Genomic DNA, 19,842 nt, shown 5'->3' on the forward strand with positions numbered 1-19,842 from the left:
GGGTTCTAGGAGTAAGGTCAAGCAGTAGTCTGACCAGTTTGTTTTGAGATGTTTGTAATTTTGTTTTTAGCACCTTTGAGGTGCTTTGGTACCATGAGGCATGGCCACCTAGTTATAGTTGAAAGTGGGGGTGCAAGATTTTTTTTCTTCTTTAATTTTTTTTTTAATTTTTTTTTTTTCTTTTGACAGGCAAGGTGTGGTTTGGAGGGGGTCCGGCACGACCCCCTCCATGGCAGATTTTTTTTTAAATTTAATGAACCTGTACGTGCAATTTCCTGCAATATAGAGCCACCACTAGACCCCTGGCCCTTCTATCCTCTTTGTTTTACTGTGTCCTACCAGTTTTTATTACTTTCATTGCTTTATTATGTTTTTAATCCTATATCTTGCACCATACTGTTTGTTTTTGTTGCTTTCATTGCTTTGCTATGTTTTTTTTCTTTCTTTTAATCTTATACCTTGCCTCACACTAATTTGTTTTTATCAACTTGCTTGTGAAGCACTTTGGTGTCAGCTGCCGCTGCCTGGAAATGTGCTATACAAATAAAACTGACTTGACTTGACTTGACTTCAATCTTGACCAATAAAGCTGCTCTTTTCACTATAAAACTCAGTTTATATTGCAGTATGATAGCCAATTACTATAATAATAATATATTAATATATATATACTGTATATACACTGTATATTGATTTTTCGCTCATTCATTTTTATTAAATCAATCTCCTTTCAAATAGGCCAAGTTTTAATAAGAAAGAGAAAAAATATATATTTCCATTACCTGTAAATCTTGTGTCTCTTTCTCTCCTTCTCTGCCTCCTCCCTGAGTCTGCAGTGCACAATCATGACATCGATCTCAAAAAAAAAAAAAAAAAAAAAAAAGTAAAACAAAAAAAAGTAAAAAAAAAATGGAGGCCCCTCGTCACTATAGGCCCACGGGCCGCGGCCGTCGTTAATCCGGCCCTGCTCGTCTGCCATATAGATAGCGTTAACGTTTGCAAATGAAGTCAACGTCATCCAGCTCACACCACATATCTAGATAACGTTAGCTAGCGGCTAGCACTAAAGCTAACGCCAACCAGAGAGGGAAACGTTATTATTATTTATTCGAGGAAACCGTATGACCAGATCGCAATTCGGGACCGTGAAACACTTTTATTGTATTGCGTGGTAGAACCGTAGAAGTTCTACTACCACTCAATAGTAACTTATGTCTAACATAATCCTTTTATTTGAACAACTTACTGGAAAAGCCTGCCTGCCTGGTCTGCCACCAATATTATGACACACTCTGTGCGCTTTGATATTTACACTCAGCCTAGCTGCAGCCAGACTGCAGCGCTGTGAGCCAAAAGGTCTACGCGCTGGAGATGGGAGGCACTGGATCAAACCATAATGGGGCAGGGGGGGGGGGGTTCGCAATCTTTGGAAACTTAAAAACTTGTTATTAAGTGTCATTGCGTATTATTAATTTGATTGAAATTACGTAGTTATGGTTAGATAATATTGATATATTGGGGGGGGGGATATATCAATGATCAAAAAGTGAGGGAGCAAAGAGACAAGCTTGCTCCCCCAAGTTCAATACTGGTAGAGCACCCGCTTCGCCTGCTCAATTATGTAGGCGCCTATGCCATGAGGTGCAAGCATAGTCGTAGTACCCTTGAATGAGTGCTCCTGCCAGAGTCTTCAGGGTATTCTTGTTTACCAGTGAGGAGATTCGGTACAAGAATCGAGTTCGTTGGTTGACTTTTTTTTATTACATTGGATGCCATTTTGTCACCAGAAAGATTTTCCTCTAGGATGGAACCCAGGTAGGTAATTTCTTCTTTCCTTGTGACAATATTGTCACCCACTGTAACTGAGAAGCCGTCGGTCTTGCTGAGTTTGTTATTTGAACCGAAGAGAATGGACTCTGTTTTGACCATGTGTAATGATAGTTTGTTATCAGCGAGCCATATGCAGATTTTGCCTAGTTCTGAGCTGAGGGTTTTTTCAACCTGTAACTTGTTCTTGTCAGAGACCAGCAGGGCTGAGTCGTCCGCGAACAGGAACAAGTTGCAGTCACAAGCTGACGACATGACATTTGCATAAATTAGGAACAGTAGTTGACCTAGTATGCTTCCTTGTGGAACACCACAGCTCACTGTGAGGGGGGGAATAGGGTACTGTTTACCTCCACCATCTGCTCTCTCCCCTCCAGGTAGGATTGCATCCAGCTCACTGATAGACTATCAAAACCAATTGCTTTTAGCTTGTCAATCAGAATGGTGTGATTGACAGTGTCGAAGGCCTTTTGTAGGTCCAGCATGACCATGCTGCAGTATTTGCCCGCGTCCACCTCTTGTTTGATGTGGTAGTTTAAATAGAGAAGGCATGTGTCAGTAGAGTGAGATGTTCTGAAGCCAGATTGGAATTCGTAGATTAGATTTTTTTCCGCCAGGTATTTTTCGACCTGTTTGTATACAATTTTTTCCATGACTTTTGAGATGGAGGTAAGAATAGAAACAGGGCGGTAGTTGCCTGGGCCTAATTTACTGCCTTTTTGTGCAGGGGTGTTACTCTCGCAATTTTGAAGTCCTTGGGGACGTGTCCCTGTTTTATGGAGAGGTTTATTATGTGTGTGATGACTGGGGTGATGGCGGCTGCTGAGTCTCTGAGGAATTTGGAGGGGATGTTGTCATGGCCAGTGGCCTTGTTAGGTTGGAGGGTGCTTAAACCTTCTGTTTAATCACTTCCCTTTATTAATTTCCTTAGATCTTTTGCTACATCTCAAGGGGTTATTCCGAATAAAGAATTTCAATATAAGGTATTGAACGAGATCAGTGGCAGTTTTTAATGTTTGGTCATTATTAGCATGGTGTTATTCACTGTCAAAGATGCAAAGAAAATCATAATTCATATTCTCCTTTGTTTCATCACAATTTAAGCAAGCCTAGTAATAGACACAATATTTCTGACACTGGGAATACATTCACTGACGTCCATAGATGTCCCTAGATACCAAGAATATGCAAATGACCATGTAGAAGTGGAGCAATATTCCATTTACTTAGGTATGTATTCTTATGTGGATTTTCAGAAAATAGGCTCCGGGCTTAAGAGGTTAACCTATTGGTAAACAAACTTATTGCTGAAAATATACACTATAACTGCTGTTGTGATCTGATTAGGGTCTTTACTCTTGGCTACATTTGAAACACAGGTTTAACATTACTGATAGTTGACATAATGAATGATCAGAGACTTACAGGTTTAACATTACTGAAGGTTGGCATGATGAATGATCAGAGATGTACAGGTTTAACATTAATTGATGGGCGACATGGCAGCTCCCCAAATGTTAAGACAAAATCTATATTGTCCCCTGGTGGCTGACTGCAGTATATGTATTAGGAGTCTGTTCCCACTGATATAGACTAATACAAATAACATTCATTTAGTAAGAAAGTGAAAATATTAGAAAAGGTAAATTGGTCAACTGGTTAACCCTCACCTTAAACCAACCCCTAACAAACCTTTATATTATCATATTATACATTATATTTATATTGGCACAAATAGTCTGCTTTTAGATTGAGTATTTTCTGAAACAGGGACAGCTTTTCACCTGACAAAAATGTTTTACTATCCACCTGTATGTGTGTGTGCGTGTGCGTGTGTGAGTGTGTGTGTGTGTGTGTGTGTGTGTGTGTGTGTGTGTGTGTGTGTGTGTGTGTGTGTGTGTGTGTGTGTGTGTGTGTGTGTGTGTGTGTGTGTGTGTGTGTCTGTGTCTGTGTGTGCGTGTGTGTGTGTGTGTAGGGGTTCATGGACCTGAACTTGACACAGTTCCAGCAGCTCGGGGGCAACGTGACAGGCTTCCATCTGACCTCTGACCCTGCTGCAGAGGGGATCGGTCAGGAGTGGCTCGACTTCGACAGCAAAGACCTCAAACTGCCACGCCGGAGGCTGAAGGTATGGACACGTACACAGTTAGGGCTGACCCTGACTAGTTGAATAGTCGTCCTCTGTATCCATCAGAGGACCAATTGCATGCTTTCACAGAGGACAAGAAGCCTTTAGTCGACTCCTTCAGACATTAAAGGGGATCTATCTATCTTACTATTTCTTTCACTATTTGGGCAATTTTACACAATTTCTGTGAGTCTATCTTAAAATCATTGTTTTGTATTTCTAATCAAGTACTTTCGAGCAGCATTTTCTGCATTCAAGATTTCAAGCTGATTTTGGCTGGGCTCCGCCCATACTAGCAATGCGCTTTGAGTGACAGTCACCCACACAGCGTGATACATACGAGAGAGAGCGAGAGAGAGAACGAGCGAGCGAGAGAGAGAGGGAGAGAGAGATCGCTCTGTGCGCATGCGTGTGCGTGTGCGCATGTGTGAGCGGCTCGATTCTGTCGAGTTTGCAGACTTTGAAACCCGATCGGTAATAAGATTTAAAAAAGAAGTAAAGAATGAAACACTTTTGAGGTAGTTTATTATATAAAAATGAATGAACAAGGTATAAAAGTGAATAAGGTATAATAGGTGAAATAAACAAAATACTAGTTCTTGAACACAGAGTGATCTGACCGGCCGGCCAAAGTGTGTGCTCCCAAATGAAAAAAAAGGTGAAGTCCTCCCCTTCCTCCGTTCCCTTATCTCCTCTCTCCATGGCACATCATATAATTGGTGTGTGTGCGTGCGTGTGTGTGTGTGTGTGTGTGTGTGTGTGTGTGTGTGTTGGTGTGTGTGTGTGTGTGTTTGTGTGGGATGTGTTTGTGTGTGTGTGTGTGTGAGTGTGTGTGTGTGTGTGGGGGATGTGTTTTGGGTGTGTGTGAGTTAAAGTGGGGGTCTGTTCTGAAAGGGAGGGAAAGAGATTTATATGTGTCTGTGTCTTATCATTGGTACTTAAACTCTACCTGGCCCCGTCTTCTAATCGCGGGGTAATCCTAGTCAAGTCATAATTTGTGGCATTTCGTGTCAAATTAGTTGAGTTAAGGCTATATGTTCCAGCGTTGTGTCTTGGGGGAATGAATGTGTCTTTGTGTCTTAGGGAAGATGAGGATATTGCAACGTGTGTGTGTGAGTTTTTATGGTCACTGATAAGGATCTGTGAGTGGTCTGGCTGTGCCAGAGAGAGAGAACCCAAGGGAACTAGGTTTTGCATATTGTAATAATGGGAGAATATCTTCTGCTATAAAACTACATGATTATACATGTAGAATGTCTCTGCTATAACTTTCATGATTATACATGTCATATTTCAACAGTCCCCCCTTCCCTACCTTTAGGTAGGGAAAAAATTAAATAGAAGGGGGACCTTATGCAAAATCATCAACAAACAACCAAACAACAAAAAAAACACACCGGCCGACCCAATCCACACCGTAAAAAGCACAAGAGATGGTAGAGAAATGGCACAATCATCAACCTCCCCACCTGTCACATCAAACAGAGTCCTCTGCATGTGGCCAAAAACCTCCCGAGACAATCCACAGCCTAGAAAGTACGGCCTATTAAAGAACACACTTGAATAATAACTTGCTTAATACTATGACATAATTGGAGGATAAAAGGCACACATCGTCCCATAGTCCCGCTATTATGGTAACGGCGCAGCTCACAGCACATCAGACTCACTGTGAGTAGTCAAACATAACATAACAGTGTATAATAAAAACAACCCAAATCAGGGTGTTGGGCGTCAAAAGGCCCCTTAAAAAACAGAAAAATACAAAAAATGAAACTCCACCGCCGTCCGATGTCCGTGATGGATCTCAGCACATCTCTGGACATATTTCTAATCACAATGTTCAACGTATGGGATGACTAACACTAATACATCAGACTTGTACGTAACCTAGTTGGGCTTGTGGAGTGTGACCACATAAATTTGGGGGCCCAGAGGAGAGAGAGAATTTGGTGCGGTAGAGAGAGATGAGAGAGAGTGTAGAGTAGGAGACAGAACAGGTTAGAGTCCTATAATATGAGGCTTCTTCTCTGGTTTGTATGGGATGACCAACACTAATACATCAGACTTGCACGTAACCTAGTTGGGCTTGTGGAGTGTGACCACATAAATTTGGGGGCCCAGAGGAGAGAGAGAATTTGGTGTGGTAGAGAGAGATGAGAGAGAGGGTAGAGTAGGAGACAGAACAGGTTAGAGTCCTATAATATGAGGCTTCTTCTCTGGTATCAGGCACAGGAGAGTCTGTGTTATCTGGTGAGGAGAGACTAGGCATAGCTTCCTCCCATATCTGGATATCACTATCTGGTAACACGTGGCAACGGACAGCCCAGAGGCCTCTCAGTCCTCCTCGTCCTGTACAGTCAGAGAGTAAAGAGGGAACGAAGCAGAGGGGACATTGGGAGGAGGGGCTGGAGTAGAGAACGGAGGGAATGGGGCAGAGGGGACATTGGGAGGAGGGGCTGGAGTAGAGAACGGAGGGAATGGGGCAGAGGGGACATTGGGAGGAGGGGCTGGAGTAGAGAACAGAGGGAATGGGGCAGAGGGGACATTGGGAGGAGGGGCTGGAGTAGAGAACGGAGGGAATGGGGCAGAGGGGACAGCAGGGGGGGGGGGTATACGGTGGGGTATACGGTCTGTACACGGGGCATACGGTCTGAGACATACGGGAGAGTGGCAGATTTGAAGGGACTTTGCATAGAATTAGGGAGATTTACATGAGCATGCACAGAATCAGGGAGATTTTCATGGGCATCTAGTGCCCCTGGTGTAGGATACAGAGAAACGTAGCTCCCGCGATCGTCCTCCGCCAACCTCAGCGAGTGCCCATCTGGCTCGCCGTCTCCCTTTAACAGCGGAAAGAAGGAGGAATCATTCTCCTTGGAAAGTGCAGTAGTATTTAGCCGGTTGGTCAATGAACGGAGACAGGGGATGCAACAACATCCTACCAAGACAAGAACAGAACCGGCAACAGCAAAGGACATAAGCCTCCCTTGTGTAATTTATAAATCGCTGCTGATTGTAGAACACGTAGTTCAACCAATCTACGTTCTTATTAATTGTGGGCCAAACAAAAATAGATTCAAACCCTGCGGCCACTGTGTTCCTGGCCTTGAACTCGTCGGGGACCCCCCTTGGTACGCCTATGGAATCAAGATAAACGCTATCGTCAAAGGAGCCTTTAGGGGCCCTACGCCTGCTACGGCGAGGGCTGGGGCGGAGTACCCTCTCCCCTGCCGCTGTGTTCTTTAATTCCTCAGCAGTATAGGGGATAGCATAAAAGGGCAAAACCAGCTGAACAGGGGCACATACACCTGACCATCTATCGGTGAGAATGGAGTAGAGTATGTCTGTACCGCAATACCACCAGACATCCGTCCTGGCGTAGCGCATCTTTGACAAGTCTCCTGTTGTACTCAGAGATATGGCGTCCTTTAGTAACGTTGTCAACTGTGTTCTGGTGTTGTATTTGGTGAGAAGAAGGGGATGTTATATTAAGGATGTCGTCGAGCGTGTTCTGTCCTATATCAGACAGAATGTCATCTGATATTGCTGATTCTAATAGATCAGGTAGCCAGATTCTCATTACTCTTTTGTTCCAGCACGGCCAAATCATGTCTAACCTCTTCAAGTTTACGAGAGGGTTCCTGTGCAGGTACACAATGTGTGAGGTGGTGCCAATTAGCTCCTGTTTTACTTTTTACCTTCAGAGCGTGTGAGGTAGCTTCCACTACCAGGGCAGGCTCTTTCCACCTAGGGTCAGTCCACTTTCGCTTGTGCACTTTGACCCTTACCCAGTCACCAGGTTTAACAGGAGTCTGTTCCGGTGTCTCCTCGGCTGGCTCTGCGTTCTGGACCTGTGAAGACAAGACTCGAGTGATTTTAGTGAGAGCCCTAATATAGTCTTCCACCTCAATGTCCCATATGTTCAACGCTGGACCAATACCCCCCTCTCTGGGTGGGCCTGGCATTGGTCTACCTGTCATTAGTTCATGGGGAGAAAGGTGAGTTCTCCCACTCTGGGAAGATCTCATGGACATTAGCACAAGGGGAAGTGCATCCACCCACTTCATCTTAGTCCCATGACAGGCCTTGGTAATTTTCCTCTTCAAAGTTTGGTTTGCTCGTTCTACAAGGCCCTGTGAGGCCGGATGATAAACAGCCCCAAATTTGTGTCCTATGCCTAGCTGTTTTTCCACTATTGCCAGTTTGTGACTGGTGAAATGACTTCCATTGTCACTTCGGACCAAGGTCGGGTGCCCATGACGGGGGACAAACTCGTTTCTTAGCCACTTAACAACTGTGGCCGCATCCTCTTTCCTACAGGGGATGGCTTCTACCCATCGGGTGAACCTGTCCACTGCAACCAAAATGTACCTATATCCACGTACAACATTCTCAGCTCCCATATCTGTGAAGTCTATGGAGATTTCTTTAAAAGGCGCATCTGGGACAGGGAACCTACCCATAGGACACTTGTAGGTCCTCTTTACATTAAAGGCGTTGCAGGTGTGGCAGTCTGCAATGAAGTTCTCCACTATCTCTTTAAAATATGGGTGCCACCAATGCGTCTCTGCCTCTTTAGTAGTTCTCAGTCTGCCCACATGGGTGGGGCCATGTGCCTGCTTTATGATCAGTTGACACAGTTTAGCTGGTGCCACTAGGCGGCCATCATGTGCTCTCCAAATCCCATCAACACATGTAGCTCCCTTTCTCAGCCACTGGTTCTGTTCATATGGACCAGCCTGTTGCTGCAGCTCCCTGATTGAATCCTCTGTCAACTCCAGCTCCTCTGCCTCACGTAAACACATCATCTGACCTTTGTACCCTGCCACAAGTTTTGCTGCCTTATCTGCTGCATCATTCCCCTTAGCAATAAATGTGTCTGAACTCTGGGAAGGAGGACTGCTGCCAAGAGATCCCTAAGTGCTTTTGCATGTTTTATTGGTGTGCCTTGAGAGGTAATAAACCCCCGCCTAATCCATTGTGGGCCATCTACGTGCACAGCCATGTGGCCATATGCAGAGTCAGTGAAGATGTTTGCCCTCTGACCCCGTGCCAGTTCCAATGCTCTTGTCAATGCTATTATTTCAGCCAGTTGAGCAGACGCTGGCTGAGGAATGATGGCAGACTCCATAGTCACATTTTTAGAGTCTCTCTGTTCTACCACGGCATAAGAAGCAATATTCCCATTCTCACCCCTGTAGCAGCACCCATCACAAAAGAGAACCATATCTGGCTCTGGTATCGGTTCCTCCCGCAGATCTGACCTGATCTTTAAATCACGCTCTGCTATATAGCTGCAGTCATGTGGCTCATGATCATCAGAGGCTAATCCTGAAGCCATGTTAGCTTTTCCGGTCTCGTAGCTAATGTGTGGCTGTGTAAGGGACTCTGAAATCCTGATCTTTCTGACAGGTGAGAATGCAAAAGCTTTAGAGCTCAAAAATGCAACTACTCCGTGTGTGGTGTTCACCTTCAGGGCGTGACACATGACTACATGAGCTGTCTTTTCAATAGCTCTGGCCAGTGCAGCCAGGTGTCTGGCGCATCCCGTCTGACCTAGCTCTATGTTGTCGAGCTTTGAGCTGTGGTATGTCATCACCCTCCTCTCTCCCCTTTGTTTCTGATACAAGACACCATTCACTACCCCTCCTACTTCAGAAACATCAAGGTAGAATGGTTGTGTATAGTCTGGTGTGCACAAATGCGCAGCTTGTGCCAGCGCCTGCTTGGTCTGAGTGAAGGCCTCCTCGCCCTCCCTTGTCCATTCCAGTTCTGCTGTGAGGTTTCTATTCCCTGCTTCAGCAATCATGTCTCTGAGTGGTTGAGTTAGAGTCACATAGTCTGGCACGTAAGTCCTACTGTACCCAGTGAGGCCCAAGAAGGCCAACATCTGTTGCACTGTCTTCGGTTTACCGTGTGAGAGTATAGATGTTCTCTGTGATGAAGTCAACGTCAGGCTGTTAGCTGAGATGAGTCGTCCTAAGAAGGTGACAGTCTTTCTCGCTATTTGTGTCTTTTCTCGCTTCACTTTGTATCCTACCTCGGCGAGTAGTGTCAGTAGGTCAGTGGTGGCTTTCAAACAGGCCTCAGCCGTAGGCGAGGCCAGGATTAAATCGTCTACATACATGATCAAATTGACCCATTCAGGAAGCTGTAAGGTGTCCAGGTCCCTCTTTAGGGCCTGATTGAATAGCCCAGGGCTGTCCTTATAGCCCTGTGGTAGCCTGTTATAGGTGAGTTGACTGCCTCCATAGGTAAAGGCAAACATATCTTGTACTTTTGGGTCGAGCGGTAAGCAGAAAAATGCATTTGCTAGATCAATGACTGTGAAGTGGGTGTGTGATGGATTGATGTTCTGTAGCGCCACATAGGGGTCAGGTACAGGAACGTTTTCTGTCGTTGTTGCGTTGTTGACCTCTCTTAAGTCATGGACCATTCTCCACCCCTTGTCCCCTGCCTTGGGTACTGGTAGGATAGGTGTGTTCCATGGGGATGTGGTGTTGTTTACGGGGTTTGTGAAGACCTTGGGGAATGCAGTGGGTATCCACTCACAGGTGAGGGCCTCTTTCATCATAAGGCCCAGGGACCTAGCTTCATACCCCACTGCAATCGCTAGGGTGACATGGGGTGTGGCGTCTGCGTCTAAAGTGTACCATGTTTGTTGTTCTGGGGTCAGATGTGAATATGCAGCGACCCCTTGGGGACCCACAATAATGTCAGATGTCTGTATTGTCTCAGTGTGGCCTTCTTTGTCTTGCTCCCAGGCCTGTTGATACTCCTCATCAGTCCTCCTAAGATAGTTGTATGTCGAGTGTAGGGGATCTGACGGGGGCCTATACGCCCCTAGGGTATTTATCCACGGTTTCCACATCATATAATGTCTCTGTATTTCAGGCGTGTCAACCTCAGTAGTAAGCAGCCTACTCCAATAGACCTGAGTGATTTCCTGTTGGGTGTCAATTGTTCCTAACATTAATATCCTTTGTCCATAGTGGCGAGTGATGGGAGCGTTGTTATGACTTCCCGGGAGTCGCAAAATGATACCATCAGAAGTACAGAAAATGACAGCTCCTAACTTAACTAGGAGGTCTCTGCCCATTAGATTGACTGGGCACTGTGGCGCGTGGAGGAATGAGTGATTTAGGGTTTGACTGCCTATTCGTGTGACCAATGGGGTAGTATATTTCTGTTCATCTGCTTTACCCGAAAATCCAACCGTTCTGAGAGTATGAGAGGACAGCGGTGGGACTTTACCCCTGAGACTGTTAAGGACAGAAACTGTAGCTCCCGTATCCACCATTAGTTGGATGTCCTCTCCCTCAATTAGACAGGTGACCATTGGTTCATGAAGTGTTTCACCCGTGGCTGGACCCTCTGGGCCTCTTCATTGTTGTTCATTTCCCCATGCAGCCATAGGGAACTGCGTAGCATTGGGTGGCATTGGACCATACTGTGGTTGTGTGTACTAGTGCGGAACTTGCTGCTGACCAGGGTATGCAGGAGGAGTCCAGTAGGGGGAAGGTGGTTGTCCTGCCTGCATGTTCGGCGGACCCATGTTTCTGGTCTCTGGTTTCCCCTGGTGGTTCCCCATTGGTTGTGACCCCAACAGTTCCTGGCCCAATGACCCCGCATTCCACAGATATAGCAGGCATCATCCTGCTGCTGCTGCCCGCCTCTCCCCTGTCTGGGCATGGCCCCTCCCCCATACATTGGATATTGCATGGGGTTGGGCCATTGTTGTTGTGTCATCACATTTCCACCAGGCGCAACTGCCATCTCCGCCTCTTGAGGCTCTTGTTTCAAGGCGGACCCCAATACCATCTGTCTCCTCTCTTTCTTCCCTTGATTTCGCTCACTGTCCTTCTCCGCAACTTGAAACTTTAATAATCTCTTAGCCAGATTCTTCATCTCTTCCTCACTCTCCCCTTGTGCCTTCTGGTTTTTAATGTCATAATGTATGAGAAATGTCCTCCATTCCCCATACGTTTTCGTGTCCAACCCCACGATATCGTCCAATTTGATACGGACCGGTTCTGGGAGAGCTTTAACTACGGCACTCCTCCACACCATTATTGTGGCCTCTGTTTCGTCATACCTCTCCCCCGTACACTCCAACCAAACATCCTCACACCGTTTAAGAAAGGTGTGAATGTCCTCATTTGATTCCTTTTTCAGGCTGGCCAGTGCAGTGAGTGTCCGATTAGTAGGATATCGGTCCCTCACTGCTGCCCAATAGCGTGGTCTATGAATGTTGAAGTCCTCCTGGTCTTGATTCATACTGCATTGAGCGAGCAGATCGGTCTGCCTAGCAGGCAATCGCCCTTCTATTCTTCCCATCAACGCCCGGAGATCACCTAAGCACAGGCGATCTCCTGCTGTGTATTTTTCAAGTTCCATTACCCACTTCTGACCACCCTTGGTTAAGGGGGGCAATTTGGCCACTAGGGAGTCCATGTCTCTGTGACTCCATGGCTGATAATAGGCCTGTCCTGTAGGGCTAGTCATCAGTGGGCATTGAGTGGAGAATTGCCCATCCTTTCTCCCCTCTGGTCTTTGCCACTCGTGGGTGTTGCAAGGGAGTCATAACCTTGATGCTGGATCAGCATTTCTCCTCCGCTAATGTCGTATGATCCCCCCTTCGTTTCACCCCCTCTCGCCTGCATCTTCAGTCTTCCCTTTATCACACTGATCTTTTCCACTTCTCTCGTCTCATGGTGCTCCTCTTCTTGCCTGTTAATTCCCATAACAGGGCTGTAGCCCGTCCTTCTGTCTGTCAGACATTCTGCATCCTCTGCATCACTTGCCTCATCTAGAGACACTCTGCTACTGCACGCTGTGCTCCGTTTATCTTTAGCCCAGGGTACAGTTGTGTCAGAGGACCCCCCTTGTCCGGTTCTGCCATAGCGGTTGCCGAGGTCTGTTAACAGGTGTGGGGCATTACGTGTAATCCTGTCAACCTGTTCAACTAAGTGTGTCAATTTACGGTCACTCTCTGTCTCAGCCACATCTAGGACCCCCGAGGTGATGTGTATAACTGGGGCTTGAATCATCTCCAGACCAGCAGGGGCTCTGTGCGGTGCGTACGCGGGGGGATTTGTGCTATACAGTTCGGGGGCCTGTGCTGCTGCCGGGGAAAGAGGGAGGCTAGGATAGAGCAAGGAGGTCAAAGAGCCGGTCTCTAAAGGTGAGGGGATTAAGTCAGTTCGTGGAAGTATCGGAGCTTGTTCCACTGTCAGTACTTTATGAATGGTGGAATTGGCCTGGGCCTGTGTATTGAGTCTGTCCAGCTCATCTATGTCCTTAAACACAGGGCCTACTGCCGTTTGAGTAGGTATTGCGTATTTGAAGTGGAGCAAGAGAGAGGAGACTCTTGGAGGAGAAGTCTTCCCGCCTTTTCCCATTCTATGGTTTTGACAGTTAATTCTCCCTTCTCATAGTCCAGTATTTCTTGTCTATGTGTCCTCGTAAGGGCAAGTTCGTCATTTTTTGGAAGTACATTTCTTGTTTGCCAGGTAGATATCAATTTGTCCATTTGTTTTTTGACCTTCTTTCTATTTTGAGGCTCAGTTGTCGCATCAAGCCACAAATTCACCTTTTCTATAACCTGGCCTGTCGTTTGTTGCTCTATGTCAGTCATGATTTTACTGTGAATCAACCATAAAATAGGAAAAAAATATATAGTATCTATATAAAGAAGTGAGTGCTGGGGGGGGCAAAGAAAGATCTGTGTGTGGATGTGTGTGTGTGTGTGTGTGTGTGTGTGTGTGTGTGTGTGTGTGTGTGTGTGTGTGTGGTGTGTGTGTGTGTGTGTGTGTGTGTGTGTGTGTGTGTGTGTGTGTGTGTGTGTGTGTGTGTGTGTGTGTGTGTGTGTGTGTGTGTGTGTGTGTGTGTGTGTGTGTGTGTGCAAAGTGGGGGATGTGTTTTAGGTGTGTGTGTGTGTGTATGTGTGTATGTGTGTGTGTGTGTGTGTGAAGTGGGGAATGTGTTTTGGGTGTGTGTGTGTATGTATGTGTGTATGTATGTAAAGTAGGGGATGTGTTTTGTGTGTGTGTGTGTGTGTGTGTGTGTGTGTGTATGTGTGTATGTGTGTATGTGTGTGTGTGTGTGAAGTGGGGAATGTGTTTTGGGTGTGTGTGTGTGTGTGTGTGTGAAAAAAAAAAAAAGGAAAAAAGGGCGGGAAACTGTGTGATTTTCTGATGCTGGGGTAAGGGAGAGAGATTCACCCTGACCAAGCAGCTGGATACAATGATTCACCTGTATTTCAATTTGTTTTGTTTCGTTAATCAATTTAGCATTAATCAGCCAAATGTGGTTTTCCAACTAATAATGGAATGGTGTAGCATATTAAATGTACTACATATACCGTTTAGACTGCATCAATTTCATGTGTGTGTAAAAAGCTAATCGAATGAACTGAATGAAATAGTACAATCTATTTATCCAAACTATTTAGCATGCCTTTGTATTTAGGGATGCCTTTGTATTTTGGGAATCAGTACAAACATGCTAAAATTGTTCCTCTTAATTGCACCAGTCCAATCTAGGAATAAATGCACCAGTCCAATTTAATAATGAATGCGCCAGTCCAATCTAAGAATAAATGCGCCAGTCCAACCTAGGAATAAATGAATGCGCCAGTCCAATCTAAGAATAAATGCATGCGCCAATCCAACCTAGGAATAAATGAATGCGCCAGTCCAATATTCCCTAATAAACCCAACCCCGTCAAGATAGTATCTTAAAGACTCGTATGTTCTTTGAAATTGTCATAATAACCGACCATGCTTCTACCCGTTTATGGCGGACCAGTTGAAGAATATGACAAATTTCTCATTCCATCCGAGCCTTTCTGTCAAGATACAATTAACCACCCAACACAATCCCATTAAAACACACTGCTTTTCTTTGAGCATCTGCTCCACATCCACATACAATTAAAACCTTACTGCTCTAACTTGGCTCCAACTGTTGTGGCACTCTAACCTGTTTAATTGACTAAGTTTATCTTGCAGACTAGGATTGCAGTTGACCGACGCAACTGAGACACTAATACAGGACTAAGCGAGGCAGATCAGTCCATTCGCCCGTAACCTGTCCGTAATTCTCACGCACTTCAGACCTACAATCCTGTTTTTGTCTACTTAATAACTGGCTAGGGTTACCCTAACTTAACGGGAGACACTGCAGGTGAATAGGGTAAAAAAATTAACTAATAGATATCACAATGAAACTTCCCCAGTTGATTACTTATATTAAGACAAGACTTTTTTGTATTACAAGTTTTCTGAAATTGTATGTTTAAATATGCAAATGAGGCATGATCTACTTAAATATGCACTAATTTGCATATAATTCCAGGACAGAAATCTGAACATTGGATAAAGCCATTTTCAAAATTATAGTTTCATTTTGTTGACATATTAGAGCCAAAGGTTATTACAGAGGGGATTTTGGATATCTCTTTTTATCACTCCATAAATCAGAAAATACTCCATTCAGTCCATTTTTATGGTAAAATTCCATATTTCGCCATGTTTTTAGGAATAAATGTGATATAAATCAGGGTATGAATGCGATATCAACAAACCCTTCTGTAAATACCTTCAGAACATAGATATGAATAGAACTGGAAGGTTTGGTGTATGTGAGTGCTACTGAAGTGGAGATTTCTGGCTCAGAGTATGAGGAAAAACTCTTAAAACTCATTTTTGGGAAAACGCCTTCAAAGTTCTGTATTGTAAAATGCCATACTTTTTTTTTTAAACAGATATTTACAAACACAATACCTAATCAAACCATTAGTAATAGACAACCTAAACACATGCCTGATAACTGAATAATAATAATAATAATGATGTTATTGAACTGAACAGAACTACACACAGGCTACAAACAGTGTAGTACAGTGTAGTACCCCCTAATAGTCAAAAAATATTTGAATAGATATCACTATGAAACTTTCCCAATTTGTTATGTACATATAAACTAAGAAAAAATATATTGCAAGTTTTCTGAAATTTATGTTTATATATGCAAATGAGGCACTTCCCCATTAAATATGTGCACATTTATGGATGCAATAAGGCAAAATTATGTAAAATAAACAACTAAATGTGTGTTATTGACGTTTTATTGTCACTAGTTTCATAGAAGACATGTTTAGGAAGCAAAATATAACAAAATCTCAAAATCAACAAAAAAAGTATATTTGACTATTCACCTGCAGTGTCTCGCCTTAAATAAATGGGTCACTTCTAACCTATGACACTACTTATTGCCTTACAGAGAAGGACTTTTCATTCAACAAACATCAACACCAGCAGTGGGGAAAAAAGGATAGAAACACACAATAATTGCACTTGATTAGGGTTATGGGGGGGAAAAAAATTTAAATGAATTTGTTAACATTCAAAATAGTACTGGAACTTGCACCTTGCTCATTCACATTCAATCAAAAGCATTCATTGATTTCACTTTTATCTTTAGCAATTTTTACATTTCATTATAAATTGAAAGAGGTCACAAACCCACTTGAGAGCTCCACGGGCGCCACACTTCTTATTCTATTTTTTAACCATGCATGCTTATCTTACCTTCTTATAAGTAGATTGGTGTTTTTAAAGTGATGGCGCCGCGGTTGTCTCACAGCGGGTCTGTAGGCCCACCCAGGGAAGCCAAAATTGTCGAGTTTGCAGACTTTGAAACCCGATCGGTAATAAGATTTAAAAAAGAAGTAAAGAATGAAACACTTTTGAGGTAGTTTATTATATAAAAATGAATGAACAAGGTATAAAAGTGAATAAGGTATAATAGGTGAAATAAACAAAATACTAGTTCTTGAACACAGAGTGATCTGACCGGCCGGCCAAAGTGTGTGCTCCCAAATGAAAAAAAAGATGAAGTCCTCCCCTTCCTCCGTTCCCTTATCTCCTCTCTCCATGGCACATCATATAATTGGTGTGTGTGCATGCGTGTGTGTGTGTGTGTGTGTGTGTGTGTTGGTGTGTGTGTGTGTGTGTGTTTGTGTGGGATGTGTTTGTGTGTATGTGTGTGTGTGTGAGTGTGTGTGTGTGTGTGGGGGGGATGTGTTTTGGGTGTGTGTGAGTTAAAGTGGGGGTCTGTTCTGAAAGGGAGGGAAAGAGATTTATATGTGTCTGTGTCTTATCGTTGGTACTTAAACTCTACCTGGCCCCGTCTTCTAATCGCGGGGTAATCCTAGTCAAGTCATAATTTAGTCACTTGTGGCATTTCGTGTCAAATTAGTTGAGTTAAGGCTATATGTTCCAGCGTTGTGTCTTGGGGGAATGAATGTGTCTTTGTGTCTTAGGGAAGATGAGGATATTGCAACGTGTGTGTGTGAGTTTTTATGGTCACTGATAAGGATCTGTGAGTGGTCTGGCTGTACCAGAGAGAGAGAACCTAGCTACAGAACAGCACCACCCAAAAGACGGTCCCTGGCACAAGCAAGGAGCTAGACCAAAGCAGTGGACCACCATCAAGGATAAAAGGAGAAATAAACGAACCAGGAACACGACTATTACCTCACCCCCGGTACCACCAGGAAATAGTTTCAACCTACTCTCGGAAACACGCATATCAACACCCAAAGCAAAGAGACTTAGAAGCGTGGCTAACGACGCTAGCGAAGCAAACAGCCAGCGTAACGGAGCTCATGCTAACGACACTAATAGCAGGAATACCGGAGCTCACGCTAACACTAGCGAAGCAAACAGCTGGCATGCCGGAGCTCACGCTAATGCTAGCAAAGCTAACAGCCGGCACATCGGAGCACACGCTAACGACGAGACGACGAGGAAAACAGAGCCACGAGCGATGCGGCTAGCAAACACGACCCAGACTGAGCTAACGGTTAACAGCGAAGAGACTACCATGTGCCGAGGTGAACGTCGCTGTAGCCGACGCCGAAGGTACGAGACTAGCGCTAACATGCCGGCTATTGAGAAGCTAGCGAGGCTTCACCAAGGCCACAGGACTGTGGTAAGAACCGACAGACTAGGCCTAATCCAAAAAAAAGGCCCCAGAACTGTTGGAAAGAAAAATGCTAACCTCACACAGAAAACAGACTGCATACTGATTGGAGATTCCACAACAAGGTATGTGGAAATGGCAAACACAGAAAATATATGTCTAGACAACACATCTGTGAAAAAGCTGGCCGAAATACTTCCAACACTCATCAGACCGGACATAACAAAAATTGTCATTCACTCTTCTGGATCGTTTGACATCCTGCGAAAGAAGACGGGCACAGAGACATTGAAAGAGGATTTCACACGTTTAATGAACACACTAGACAAACATCAGTCTGTGTACATAGACACTGATGTGTCCATCAGTGGACCAATTGCATGCTTTTCGCAGAGGACAAGAAGCCTTTAGTCGACTCCTAAATTTTAATTCATGGTTAGCGTCTGCCTGTCTTATACACAGCCTGAAATTCATTGACAATTTCAATGTTTTCTGGAATAACCCAGAACGCTTTCAAAGAAATGGCTTCTTCCCAAATCGCTTAGGTTCGAAGCTTCTAGCAGCAAACATGCGTCATGCCTTAATGGCCTCCAAGGATATCAAACTCATACCAGCACGAGAGATAATCACGAAGGACACAATCTCGCCACGAGGTGCAGCAGCAGCACAAGGCGTCCCCCCCCCCCCCCCCCCCATATCACACAAGGCCATCTCGTCTGATCAAATGTCCCCGAAAGCAGTAGAGTACAGTACAGTATAGTACAACTACCATGCCATCTCTCAAAACATACCGGTAATCATAACCAGCCAATGGCATGGTAAAAACCATACACCATCAATGCGTTTACCTGATATTAACCTCAGGGCCATCAAGGTCAAGCCAAAGCAGACCTCCTCTAAACAAGTCCAACAAATAAAATTAGCCCTCCTAAATGTCAGATCACTGAATAATAAAACATTTTTAGTAAATTATCTGATTAACTTAGATTGCATCTGCCTAGTAGAGACATGGCTAAATAATGACACAGCTACATCAATAATGATAGAAGCTTGTCCACCAGACTATAATTTTCTTCAAATACCCAGAAAAAATAGAAGGGGGGAGGAGTTGCAGCAATTTTCTCCTCAAAACGTTAGGTTATGACTATAACCAAGTTCTGTTAGTTAGGGGCGATGCTTGGCATCGCCTTCTGCACTATCTCGCGTACGTGCACGCGTACTGAATAAACCACAAATGTACCTCTAATACCAGTATTAGTCTGACCACACCCCTCATCAGCTTACCTTCATAAGCAGGTGTGTGGTCACCTGCTCTCCTCCTTCCCAAGCTTTCACCACAAGGTGAGGACAAGGGCTGCAGCGGCGTCCGATGCCAAGCATCGCCCCTAACTAACAGAACTTGGTTATAGTCATAACCTAACGTTCTGTATCGTTAGTGGCTTAGCTTGGCATCGCCTTCTGCACAAGGGAGGCCAAGCGGAGCCACTTGGCTGACAAATACACCCCGCTGACAGCCCCCCAAAACCATCAGAACAGGGAGGGCCGAGCCCCCCCGACCCCCCCTAATGGAGGGTAGCCCCCCTATTAGGGACGTCACGGGAGGGCGACGGACCCGACCGTGCGAAGAGGCACTCAAGCAACTCAACGCACAGGGTGAGCAGACCGTGGCTTGACCCCACGACTACACACACGCACAACCCGCATGCCACCCGGGAACGAACGGAGGAACAACCTCGTTACTGCCCCCAGAATCACGGGGTCAAGGGCAAACCCAACCCCGTGGCAAGGCCGTAGCAGCGGAGCACGAAGGAAGACCCAGACCCACCAAAAGGACTGGACTCCCTGGAATGGGGGCCCGGAGAAGTCCATGATGCCAGCATCAAGACCCCACCAGG

General features: G+C 44.9%; 1 protein-coding gene across 1 annotated transcript in view; it reads left to right on the forward strand.

The window, feature by feature from the left end:
- The window catches only part of LOC311233494 (glutamate receptor 1-like), a gene marked incomplete at both ends in the record, with an annotated part of 411,656 nt that overhangs the window by 213,102 nt on the left and 178,712 nt on the right, over positions 1-19,842 (forward strand). The window contains one exon of the mRNA XM_084320461.1: positions 3,803-3,955. Coding sequence (XP_084176587.1) covers positions 3,803-3,955 — 153 coding nt within the window. The remainder of the gene's footprint in view (positions 1-3,802; positions 3,956-19,842) is intronic.

The sequence above is a fragment of the Notolepis coatsorum genome (genome assembly GCF_963971535.1).
Source record: "Notolepis coatsorum genome assembly, chromosome: 8".
NCBI classification, from domain to species: domain Eukaryota; kingdom Metazoa; phylum Chordata; class Actinopteri; order Aulopiformes; family Paralepididae; genus Notolepis; species Notolepis coatsorum.